Raw genomic sequence first — 13,759 nt, 5'->3', positions numbered from 1 at the left:
ATATTCTGTGTTAGGGAGTACAACAGAAGACAAATGTGCCAGTCTTAAGAAAGTTTCTGATCTTTTGAATTAAGCGTTTGATTGGTCTTCAATCTCAGGATGATTTCAGTACATCTACATGAAACTTGCAGATTGTTTTGGCGTGACTAATAAAGTGTGTTGCTGTAGACATTGACATCCTCAGAATGATAATCCAGAATTCCTTCTGGTGATGACTTTGAGATTCAGTCTCCATTTTTTCCTCTTGCCACTACACTTTATCCTGTGAAATAATGTCTTATTTGTGATAACTATTATTTTTTATTAACATACAAGAAATGAATCTTTCTAAGGTGTTGTGGTTTCCCATCCTGGCCAAACTTATTTCTTCGGTTTAACACACTATACAATTAGTAATCTCTTTGTAGGTAAGTTAAGTGGTACATGGCAAACATCTTCCATTTGGAGTCATACAGGGAACATTTTTGTCTTGCAAAGAGGGGCTGAAAATTGATCCTCAGATTCCAATCAGAGAAACAATGACTGCAAGTTAAAAAGGATTATATTCAAATCTGATAGGTTTGACACATCACTAAAAATAAATACAAACTAGTTTTCAGTCTGGAATAGGTGACAGAAAGGTTGATCTGTCATTCAAATGGAAAAGAACATCTAAAAATATTAGGCCATTTCTGATTAGGCAAATGTCCTAATTGATGTGTACACTTATATTCTTTGTTGGATAGGGTTTTTTAAGTGCAGGGTTGGGTTTTATTTATTTTAAAAAGCTTGGAGAGGCATCACTGCAGGCAATACAATCAAGTGCCAGTGCTAAAAGTTTGTGGGAAATTTACCTGTAGCAGGAAGAAAAAGAAAGAGAAGACAATTGTCTTCTATGAAGTTGAAAATATAAGAACAGTTTAAAAGAAAAAAGTGTAATTAATTGTTTTAATATGTTTATTTAGGGAACAGGTCTGTTCAAATGTGAGGTGAAAAATGGTAGTGTTGGTTACCTTGAGGTACCCTAGCAACAACATCATAGCTGCCACTGACACCAGTGTGCTTGACGAAGAACTGTTCTCACACTCAATTAAACTCTCATCCTGACAGGAAAAGATTGGATCCACTTTGTTGCACACTGTCAAACATGCTTTGCCTTCCAACCTCCATTATTGTAGCTAAGTAAAAATGTATCAAACCACTTAACTGTGCCTATCACTGAAGAAAAAAAAAATGACAATAGGGTTTTAACAAGAAAATTTATGAATATCCTTCCCAGCTTTCTGCAAACATCAATAACATTAACAACACATTTCCAGTTGTTAGAATATTCCAAGAAACTTCTAGAAATGGATATCACATCCTTCTCTCTTATGTGATGCCGTTCTTATGTCATGATTTTATTTTTATAAGCAGACAATGATTTTCTTTAGCTGAAAAATGATCATATGATGTCAAACCTTTGTCCTTTTTTGTTATGGCAATGTACATTTTCCTTCTAGTTGGAAAAATCACTGTCTGAATGTAAGGCAGACCCCTCCCTTCTCATTATAAAGGCTCACTACATGGCAGCCCAGTAGGCAACGTGATGGTAGGAAAGTGGACAGTGAGCCACATCCTGGAGATTCCTGAATATTGCCAAACCACTTGCAGTGTTATACAGGCTGCCACAGAGCACAGTTGTCCTTATAAAGTGAAAGGCATGACTCTCCCTTCTGAAGGGAAGCTAAATGGTAAAGGTCTCTTTAATCCTGCTGAGCGAGGCTCCCATACAGCTGTGTAACTGACTTGCTTTGACACTAATTTAGCTCACTCTTCCTTCTGATGCTTTGAGACTGCAAGGGAAAAGAATGTTTGCCACACTGTTGTCCTCAACATTCTGCCAAGTAACCGTTAGCAGCGAAGCAAAGTGACATCTGTGCATGTGGCAATTGTCTTTAGTCTGAAGCTATTTCTCTTAAATCTAAGCCAGAGGGCTTGAATCACCATTTCCCCTCATCTTGCCAATTGCAGGGTGTTATTTTTACACACTTTTTTTTTTTTTGGAAATAACTGCTGAAATCAACGACACTGAAATAATAAACTCTGTTATCAAGTACCATTTACTTTTGTATTCTGATTTTTTTCTTTACTGATTTTTTCTGATTTTTCCTTTATTCTGATTTTTTCTAATTTGAGATATCTGAGAATTTGATCAAGAACAATTTAATGTGTCTGATTCAGCATTCAAAGCTTTCTATTTCCATTAAATAAATTCAATTTTTAACTGTATTTAATTATTCTATATAATAAATTTATTTGATTCTTTTTACCTGTGTGAAACAAAATTCTTTAAATGGAGACACTTAGTGTCATTTTAATGCTCTAAGCCATCCCATCTGTCCCCCAGTTGCTCCTCCAGATCCAGGCATGGGTTTTCATAGGTTCTGTGCTCATGAAACACATTTACATGAACTTGAATATGCAAGTACATCTAAAATAACATCATATAACTCATTTAATGCAAAGTTATTGCACGCACATTTTCCCTTTTTTCTCACCCCTACCTGCACAAGCAATATTCAATATTGTCTTTCATAATTTGGAATAAAGATAGCAACAGAACAAAATATATTGTTGCCACATTTACTCTTCATAATCTTCCAAAATACACAGGTTTTCTGATTAAATTATTCTCAGATATAGAAAGAAGAAATAATACTTCTCTAATAACTGAAATTTTGATTTATGAAAGCCAGGTTTTACTTGCATAAAAAACTGGTAACACCTCAAAAATATTAATAAGGAAGTTGATTTGTTAACAGAGAAAAAAGATAGATCCTCAAACTACAGAAATTAGTATAGCACCATAAAAGTTGTTATGTCTATGCAAATTTGAAAGAACTGAGAATCTGACTTTCATATGTAATATAGGAAATTTTTGTCAGAAACTTATGTAGAAGAATATGAAGAACTCTAATTTGTATATACAAATAGGTAAGACATGGACAGCATTTTGAACTAAAGAATATATATCTTTTCACTTTGAGTTTATCAAGATTTCAATGCTAAATTTAGCATACATATCTATACATGTAATAATTAAGCTGATTTTTCACTTTACAAATAGGAATTAGAAAAAAAAAACTCATGCATAGTCAGTTTACAAAAGATTTGCTTGGAGGAAGATAGATGCAGATCAGAAATTGTGTTTTGGCACCACATCAGTCATGCACAGAAATTGAATGACCTTACTGAACTCAGGATAAGAAGCTTCTGTCCACATGGCAAGAGAATCATTGTGTTTAATTCCCAAGTAGTTTTAAACTTGTGCATGCAGAAGTTGCTGCCTTCTTTAAAAAGTAACCTTTAAGAAAAAGACATTTAAAAAACTCTTTATTTCTTTTTCATTAATAGAGAGCAGTTCCTTGATTAGCTTGAAAATTAGCCAGGAATAAGCTTTTTCTTCTCTTGTGAGTTGGAAAGAAAAAAATACAAAATTATACAGAATAAATAGTAAATATAAATCTAGCGAGAATTCATTGCAAAAATAAACCTGCAGTGTTCTATGTGTTTGTAACCTATTTTTCCCACAACACCTTATTTTATTCTAATTTCAGAAAATATATTTTTGTACAAATAGCTATATACTATTATTCCTCCTTATGTGTGTATTGTTGCAGTTTGCAATTCTGTCTGAGCGTTGCTTTTGGTTAGGGTGGAAAAGGACCTGTATATGCACTTGGAAATTCCTAGCCACAGCAAACTCATTTCCTTCAAGAATATTTAAAGCCAGCACAGAAGTTATTTATATACATATGTATATATATATATATTTATAAAAAAAAATCAAACTTATTAAACACAGTAACATATTTACAGCTGATTCTCAGTAGCTTTTCAAATTACCCAGGATTATGAGTTGAAACACCAGTGATGCACAATATCTTATAGCAGCAGCTCAAGAAAAGATTGTCCAAACTTAGGTAAAGCTATCAGATAGGGAAAGTAGCAAAAGGCTTGCAGTTTTCTTTGTTGAAGATGTTGGGTAAACATAGATGCATATTTTTCCTTCCACATACTGATACAGAATTCACATAAAGTTCTGTGTAGAATACTTAAATATTTGCAGGCTCTGGGTGAATACACAAAAATATTTTATCTGTTTTCCTTTTTAACTGACATTTAGTATGACAACTCTTCAACTCCTTTCATATTTATTATAAAGGTATGTAAGGTGTAGTTGTAGACAGTGGTCATGTATGCAGTGCATGTACTAACCTAACATATACACTCTAAGGTTATAAATACAAACACAGGTGTTGGAATTTTCTTTTTTTTTTTCTTTTTGGTCTTTTTGTTGTTTTAAAGGAATCTAATTAAAAGGAGGGAAAAAAGAAGGGGTAAAGGAAATGAACTTTTTTTTTCCATAGGTTGGGAAACAGAGACGTGAACATAGAGTGGCATATACACCTTTTCAAAATGATGAGGAATAGTGCAATAAGCAATCTTCCTCACACAGTTCAACCATACTAAATTCTTGCTTAACTTGGGGTTTGACATATTGCCTGCTCGCAACCCCATGGCTTCCCACAGTGATCCCTGAGTTTTTTCTTTGCTAGGATTACTGCTGTGCTTAAGTTCTGACTGTTGACATGTTTTTATAAGGCACTTTTATTTACAATGATTCCACCTTAAAGTAAAATCACAGAAATTTGGCCCCAGCCCAATGTATTATCACTTCACGTTTGCTGCTCCAGGACCTCCAGATAGTCAGGCTCAGCATGTAAATTAGCCTTGAGCTCAAAATACTCATTTTTAGTTTGTTCTAGAAAAACCTTTCTTGGCCTGGAGTACATGAGTGTCTCCATAAGCTTCAACTCTTCATGTGTTCCAGGATAACGAACTTCCATGTCAGGCTGGAGCTGGACAATATTTTTTCTTAGGTATTCTGTGATCCCTAGTTGCTGCAGCTCTCTCTCTTTTTCAAGAATGTTTCTATACAAGCAGCTAGCATCCTGAAAAGACAGAAATTCAGCAGATTGATCTGTAGCCTTGTATTTGACATTTGGACCTGTAAGTGGTGAACTGTTCTCTCTTTCCAGGAGACTTCGGCGAAGGTATTTGGAATCATTAGCTTCATTCTCACTTCCCTCCTCCTGCTGCTGCTCGGTGTGCTTGGGGCTGAAGGACGGGCTGTGGTACACCTGAACCATTGGGGTGACGATTCGTTGTTCATAGAGAGTGGCAGCTGGGCGCTCCGTGGTGTGGTGTGTTGTCTTATGCCCATACATGCTGTACTGAAGGTGAACAGGGCTGCTGTCCCTCACTTGTTCATCCACTTGCTTCTTTTTGCATCTCCTGCGCCGGTGCAGAACAAGAACAACTATTCCTGCTGCACAAAACACAATAGTTATAAACACAATGAGAAGTCCTAATATTAGAACAGAAAGTGGGACAGCATCTGTAAGAGACCGCAGGATGGTGTCTGCAGTGTTGGCAGTAGGAGAAGAAGTTGTCACAACTACAAAACTGGCATGGGTTGGTAGGGGAGGGCTGTTTATTAAACCTGGACACAAGACTTCACTCTTTAGGGATTTCAATTCTTTCTTTGCTAAGTGTCCGGGAGATTTACAAAAAATATCACCCATCATGGTATTCTTACTCAATTTTTGTATCCATTTTTGCAGTCCCACTGAATCACAAGTACAGTCCCAAGGGTTGTCTTCAAGTTCAATTTGTACCAGCATATCCAGTTCATCCAAGACATTGCTCACAGGCAAATGAGCAAATTGGTTTGTTTTCAGATTTAGTCTGGTGAGGGGAACACCTGAAAAGATATGGGGTGGCAAAGCCTGCAGAAGGTTGTTATTTAGGTAGAGAACTTTCAGTTTTGGCATTACATTAAATGTCCCTGGCAAAACTTCTTTGATGGCATTATATTCAAGGTACAAGTACTCAAGGTGCTGAAGGCCAAGGAAGAGATTTTGACTTAGCTTCGTAAGATGATTGCCATTGAGATATAGTTTCTGTAGTCTGGTCAGATTCATAAAGGAACCTTCCTCGAGGATCTCAATGCGATTGTTCCCCAGGTGAAGCATTTCCAGGCTGGCATAGTCCACAAGATCTGATTTCAATAGCGTCTGAATAATGTTTCCAGCTAGGATAAGCTTTTTAGGGTTTGGAGGAGGGGGTCCTAAATCAGACAAGCTTTCAATATTTCGCTCCTGGCAGTGCATAAGAACTCCTGAGAGCATATGGCTGGTGCAGTGACAAGGGACAGGACAAGAGATTCCTGGAAATGTAGTAGGCTTGGAAGTATGAAGCACTAAACTTGGTTCTTTAGTAGGAGCTTTCAGGAGAGGAATCACCTTAGTTGATAGATAATTATCGTTGATAGAGGTGGTTACAACCAAGGGCAGTGACCCTGAAGGATCTTCAAGTTCATTAACAGGATGGGTGGGACAGAGAGATTCTTTTTTCAGCCGGCTTAATATGCTGCCTTTGATAACTGAAGGGCTATTGCATACAACATCACCTATTATGGACTGAGGAGGCATGTTTTCTAGCCATATCTTCAGCTGCAACAAATCACAGTTACAGGCCCATTTATTGTCTTCCAACTGAAGGTCTAGTATTCTTCCAATATGTTCCAAAAAGCCAACATAGGGCAGTGTCTGTAACTGGTTTCCACGCAGATCTAAATGGGTCAATGGCACAAAACGAAATATGTTTGGAGGAAGATACTCAATGGCATTATCATTCAAAATAAGCACTTTAAGCCTGTTGAGCTTGCTAAAGGCACTTGCTTCAATCACTGTGATGAAATTGTTGTCTGCTTGAAGAAACTCCAAATTTTCCAATCCATTAAACGTATCTTCTTTAAGTGTTTCCAAAGAATTGTGATTGATATGAAGTTGCTTAAGAAGGCTGAGACCATTGAAAGCCCCAGGCTCAATATCTGCTATATTGTTAAAACCAAGATGCAGAGAAATAGCATTAACAAGGCCAGCAAAATCATTCACATGTAACATACTCAGACCATTGTTTAACAAATTAAGATGGAAAGGCCGTGATGGTGGGACGTTTATTTCTGATATCATCTTGATGTCTCTTTTGTCACAGTTGATAATCATGGTGTCATCCTTTTCTTCACAGGAACACAGACTCTGACAAGATCCTCTGACTGAAGAAAAAGAAGGCTGTGACTGGAAAGGATCGGATGCAACCACAATTGAGCATAGAACGAAAATCCAAAGCTTCATCTTGTCCAGCAGATTTTACTAAAAAAAAAAAATAAATTAATTAATAATAGAGTCATGATTTCACAGGGTTTGGGTTTTTTGTTTGGGGTTTGTTTGCTTGAGTTGTTTTGGTTATTTGGTTTTGGTTGTGTTTTTTTTTTTTTTTCTTTTTGTTTTTCTTTTCCCTGGCATAACAGGAAGAAAAAAACATTCCTAATATTCATCGCTGAGCTACTTCTCCTTCCAAGTGCTATCATATCATGCAAAACAATTGAATTATTTTCTAATTAGAGAATATAAATTTAGTTTTATGTACTGAATGAATAAACAGTCATAAGGGGAAATCTTCAGTACTTTCATGCTGATAGCCAAAGTAGGATGTCATCAGGAGTCTGTTGGTTTTATTCATATACTGTATAGACTGCCAGTGGAAAACAGTAATAATTTACTGTTCCAAGAAACTTATATCAACGCTAATATAATATTTTGAACCATTGCTTTCTGTCACTACAGAGCACTGCAAATTTTAAGATTACCTTGCTAAGATTAACTTAATGTTACCCAGCTGCTGAAGAGAAATAAGATTTGGTTTGGATCAGTAATGTGTTGTGAGCAAAATCCCATTCTTGCAGGATACAGGGAATCTCTCTACAGTTCTGCATTATGTATGGAAATCAAAGGGTATTTCCTCTGAAATCCTTGTACCCACAAACTGAAAAGGACATAGACAAAATAATCATCTCTCTTTGCTTAAATTTTAATGCATATGTTGTAGTCTGTGGGTGAAAGTGGGGCCGCAGCACAAAGTAGTGCAACATTTGCATGTAATGTACATACTGAAAAATTTGCGTACACAACGTTAAAAAAAGAGAACTGAGAATGCAGTGTGTGCCAGAAAAAACAAGCAAGCAAGGGCAAACTTTTTGAGATAAATATTAGACTCCTCCCAATGATAATAATCATCAATTTCCTCAGTGAAATGTATATGGACCTGACTGTGCTTTACAAATTAAAAATTATTACCACTATCAACTATATGTTATGTAATATAATTATCACCTTTCAATCTGATCTTAGACTTTGAAACACTTGATAAATGCATCATTACAATACAGCTATGGAGTTGCAAGTAAAATTTAGATGTTTAAATCAGTCACTTATTATTGGCTCGAATTAAGTTGTCCTATAGTCTATTAGAGGATTCTCTGTTTCTTTCTGTCAAGGCTGCCTAATTAGCAAGACCAATGGTAACTCTTGATACATAACATAAAAGTAAATAATAACAAAAAAATCCCCTAAAATGCAATGGATTATTTAAAACAGTAATGTTTATGGGGTGTGCTATTTATTTGAGTACTGAACTAAGCAAGACTCTTAAGTAATCCATCTAATAAAGGTCAGAATCTTTCAAACTAGGCTATTGAAAGATGAAGTACAGAATGTCACTACACTACCAACTGTGTCAGTTTCTGAAAGATTAGAATGTTTACAAGGATCAATTCAACTGCATGCATGAACATTTTTATAGTGTGGTCACATGATTTGGCATCTCATCAATGCATACTTTGAATATCATGCACCTTTGTTACTAGAAACACTATTTCCCAAGGCTTCCCTGAGAACAGATTGCAAAGCTTTACACATGCAAGCACTTAAATGCTGTGGCATGAGTATTACACACACACACACAAAGAACAACAGCAAGTGTGTCCACAGTGAATTTTGTTTTTCTCCATGAGTAGCTTCTGATAAGTGAGAGTAGAAATACGAGTTTATAAGTAGTAAGTGCAATTCACAGTGTGAGAAAAAGTGTCCTTAAAAATACGAGCTTTTATCTTTGTTTTAGTAGTTGCAATATAATTTTGTTGCCTCATATAACCCTCCTTGAACTCCAGCTGCCCATGTTTAATATATACGTCTTTAAGTCTGTTTTCCCAAGAAGTATTTGATAAGACACATCATGTCAAGATGTTATTTTAAAATATGCAGAATAATTCCAGGATCATATTATGCCAGAGACTTATTCTTGCTTTACATGCATCACTATCCTTTCCAGTTACCCAAGGTAAAAAATACAAGCTCTTGACACAGATGCTGGCTTCAAACCTACACTATGACTAATTCAACTTTATTTCTGTACACTTTTTCTCATTAGAAATTCCAGCGTCAATCCGTATCAAATTCAAACAACACTTATAAAGTGCCTGAGCAAAATTAAATGAAAAAAGAAATCTTTAAGGCATGTTGCATTCTATTGCATATTGAGAAATTAGGTTACTAAAATGAAAGCCTTCCTCTCAGAGATGAAAGTAACAACATTTGTAACCAATTGGAAAACATTCACATTTTAATCATCGTCATACTTCTGTAAGCAGCATTGCCAGAACTCTCTCACACACACATATATATACCCACACAATAAAAATTAATAGGAGATTTTTATTCTTTTTCCTTTCTCCAGTTTTTTTTCTAAACACACAGAAACATGTAATGAAGTTCTCAGTGGGCTACTATTGTAAAATAAAAACTGCTCTTGTGTAACAGATTAACATTGAACTGAAAGAATTTACAATACAACAAAATGTAATTTGAAAGACTTGAAAAACTGACCTTTTCATGTGGTGAGGTTTTTCAGCAAATTCCACATGGTAAGTTAAGTTTTTTTTATCTGCTTTCATGTAAGTCACTGCTGACTGCATTCTGTAACTAAACTCTGTAGGAATTCTAAAAGACTAAAAAATGTCACAGTTTTTTCTATGAGGCAAAGTTGAATACTTCCAGAAGTAGTCACCTTACAGCAAAGGCATCTCATGATTGCTAAGTAATAATTGATTTGGTTTTAAATCATTGAAATAGCTTCTTTCATTATGCTTGGGGGTTTATTTGTTTGGTTGTCTTAATTTAGCTATTTAAAAGAAAAAATGACTATTTTGATGATTTTCAAACCCCCAAGCTACAAAATAGCAATTTCTAAAAGCCTTTGGGATTTTTTATTAAATTCTTAAGGGAATTACAGTCAGATGATGCATTTAAGACCATTTTTGCGCTTGAAATAAAATCAAACACCCATTCTTCTACCTCAAGAGGTTAAAGAACAACCCTTAATGCACATATTCTACACAGTAATCAGTTTGAATAAATGTCCCTGCAAACTGTTTAAAATACAATATAAACTGCCATCATTTAACATAAAAATTATACAAAATCATGCAGCAAAAAATGCAACTTTTACTGAGGAGTGAAATTCTCATGTGCCTAGCTAATTAACTAACTGGAGTCTTTCTTACCTGAACAGCAGCAACACTCCCTGGTACACTCAGTAATGCACAGTTGGAGCAGCTGTTTCCATGCAATATAATTTTTTCCCTCTGAAAAATGCGCACTTTCTTCTGAGTTTCCCTTTGCTGCAAGCTCCAGTAATACTACAGCTCCATAAAGTTAAAATCCTTGTTCAGAAGACAAAGTACAAAGCAATCGATTGAAAAAATCTTCCAGGCAGCCGTGCACGTCAGACCATCCTGTAAGCAGTTGTCCTTTTTCCTCAATTAAAATTCACAGCATACTTCACAGCTAGGCTGACTTTTCTGCATATAGTTAACTGTTTGCAAGCATTTGGATGCAGTAAACAAACAAGATGCTCAGCAGAGCTTGACTTGATCACTTGGTTTGTCAGAATTTTAGATGCAATCTGCTCCTGTGTTCTCTCTGTTCTTTCTAGTCTTTCTTGTTAGCTCAGTTTGTTATTAGTCAGATTGCCAGAGGCTGGGAGGTAGGCGTAAATAAAGAGACTTCTTGGCTTTTGACTCAGCCTTTAAGCCCTTCCCCACCAGAGAGCTTTAATCTGCCAATGTCATTTAATACAAGATACAGCTCCACCTTGAGACAGATCAGCTCCTCCTCCTGCAATTTCTCTCACCTCTTTTTCCCCTTATCTAAGTGAGCCTCAGAAAGTAAAATTCAGCTAAATATCTTCCAGATTTCTTAACGGCTGTTAATACCCGATTTTGCAAAAAATCAGTAAACATCCACTGCAGCTCTTACAGTTTGTTCTCTTGGGCAGTCCTTGTATTTAGTTTTTATCTGCAAATGCTTGCTTTAGAAACCTGAAAGCATTCCAGCCCAAATAGACTCCACAAAACACACCACAAGGGAAACTTTGTCCTCTGGAAAATATGTCTATGTTGAAGTGCAGAATTATTCAAATATATAAATGAGACTGTAAAGCGGTCAATCCAGTCCACTCAGTGTGAATGGGGTAGGGGTGAGCATGCACAGTTGCACATACTTTATTATGGAAAAATAAAATTATAGTATAGGAATATTAGTGCTTATGTTTGCACAGTGACTGCCGTCAGTCCTTTTTAAAACTGCCCATCCTGCTCTCTAGGAAGAAGACTGGGTTGATTGTAATAGTCTGTTTTACAGATGTTAGCACAGTGCTGGTATCTGTCCGTGTGAGATTGTATTGCATTTCCATGAAACAATGCTTAGATAAAAAACGGTCTGGTTTGGGGGAGGGCATTTTTAAAGGCATGTATCATGCTTAAGGTATTATTTTCTTTGTGCTCATAAACAAATAATTAGCAGATACAGTACAGCTACAGGAAAATGTTTATTCCATGCAAGGAGGGTTTTCCTTATCCCTCCTGCACTGCATGGGATGGTTTTATAAGCAGCAAATGCTACTTCCTTGTTCATCCCGCTGCCACAGAGTCACAAAGCCTTTTGTGAGCAACAATAGATGTGGTGCTCCAGCATATTTGCCCTCTACAGCACAACATTTCTGGTTTGTTTTTCTGTTGCTTGGTTTATTATACAGACTGTTTACTAGAGTTTCCAACCAGTCAGATTCCAGTAATTTCTTTTGCACTGATGGACCTCTAGGTGGCCTCATTGACCTCAAAAGGGCTATTGCAATTTACTGTTCCATGAGCTGAAGCCTATCAAGATTCTTTCCAAAAAAAAGATTTTTGCTCATACACATATATGTAAACTTTCATATATAAATTTATATCTATATACATTTATGTATTTATATATATTTTATATATAATTTGAAAAAAAAATTAAAAATAAGAGGAAATATTCCTGAGGAATTGTAACAATTTGGTTTCCATTCTTATCAACACATCACTTTTTTTTTTTTTCAATTTGCTACTTTTAATGAACCTTGTCAACCTCAATTTGCAAGCCTTTTACTGTTAAGGCTCAAAGTTTCTCAGCTGTCTGTGACCAGCCAAATAAATAATTATTTTCTTTATTAGTTTTGAATTTATGAATTTTAAGTTATATTATTTCTATTTTTACTGAACATTTTTCAAGTGTTAACACTTGTGCCTGGCTGTTTGAGATAGAGAATATCTCTAAATATAGATATTCACATTAAAAGTGAAAACAATATCATTATTTGCTTTTGAGTTGACAGCCACAAGAGTAAAACATGATCACAAAAATATTTCCAGAAATCAATTTCTAAAAATAGGTCAGAGTTTCCTGACCTAAGCATACAGAATTAAAAACCACTGAGAATGTTTATCAATAGTATTTGTGATTCAAAACCTGCATATTTATCAAGTTTATAAAAATTACTAATGTTTGTTTTTCTACCATAAATTTATGAATCATTAAGCGGATTATTATAGAGAATGTGATTCTGCAAGTGCATCTGCATGTCAGCTGAACTGACACAGGGTTTTTACCCTGTACTTCAAGTCTTAATCAATTGCTCCAACAATTTTAAATGTTGTGAACATTGGATATATAAAATCTAAAAATGTCAGACTTACGTTTACTGCAGGAATATGATTTGCAGATTGATCTTCAAAATGTTAATCTTCATGGTGACTTGTTAATTTGTAACTTCATTGTTTAAACATAACAGGAGGAATAGACATTTGCATTTGCAATTTCAGGGGATAGAAAATATTTTTTCCCCATCATTCACAACTCACTGTCACTTCTCAGAATGCACACAAGGAGCCATTGATAGCACACAAGATGTAGGAGGTAAATAATATATCCTTCCATGCTTGCAAGAAGTTTCAAGTCTGTATCAACAACTCTTCACCTATATTTCTTGCAACATGAACCCTTTGAACTCTGCATGAGTACAGGTCTGACAGCTTAATATACGATATTGAAAGGAAGCATTTTCCTGGAACCACTAAGTAGCATCTGACTATTCACACATGAGAGAGCCTGCTGAGGAACTCAAAACTCATGCATATATTATAAATTAAAATTGTATATGGAAGAACTGTCACCAAGGCTAAGACTTAACTAAGAACATGGCATATGCACATACACACAGAACAAAACAAAAAAACCCCCATAATGTAATGTACTATAATTATGGAAGCTAACAGTGCCTACTATATTATTTAATTCAGACACAGAACACCTATTTCCCTCACAGAACTAATGTCTCTTTTTACATATTGGGATATGTCCTACTCAAAACCTTCTGCTCTGAACACACTGTGTGGTTTTTTGCAGTCATGAACATATTGTCATTGTGTAAAGAAAGGTAAGGATTCCCCTCTACAAGTGATACACTG

At 35.5% G+C, this 13,759-nt stretch overlaps 1 protein-coding gene across 1 annotated transcript; it reads right to left on the bottom strand.

Annotated features, from left to right (window-relative positions):
- Nucleotides 1–1,219: 1,219 nt before the first annotated feature.
- Nucleotides 1,220–11,060, bottom strand: SLITRK6 (SLIT and NTRK like family member 6). Its single transcript, XM_071431003.1, has 2 exons — nucleotides 10,490–11,060; nucleotides 1,220–7,241 (listed from the first exon to the last, which is right to left on the bottom strand). Exon 2 carries the CDS (start codon nucleotides 7,221–7,223, stop codon nucleotides 4,701–4,703), a length of 2,523 nt encoding a protein of 840 aa, XP_071287104.1. The 5' UTR covers nucleotides 7,224–7,241; nucleotides 10,490–11,060; the 3' UTR covers nucleotides 1,220–4,700.
- Between the last annotated feature and the right edge of the window lie 2,699 nt (nucleotides 11,061–13,759).

The sequence above is a fragment of the Agelaius tricolor genome, unplaced genomic scaffold, assembly GCF_023055355.1.
Source record: "Agelaius tricolor isolate 1412-34295 unplaced genomic scaffold, bAgeTri1.0.p SCAF_7, whole genome shotgun sequence".
Taxonomy (NCBI): domain Eukaryota; kingdom Metazoa; phylum Chordata; class Aves; order Passeriformes; family Icteridae; genus Agelaius; species Agelaius tricolor.
This window is presented reverse-complemented; position numbering and strand designations above follow the sequence as displayed.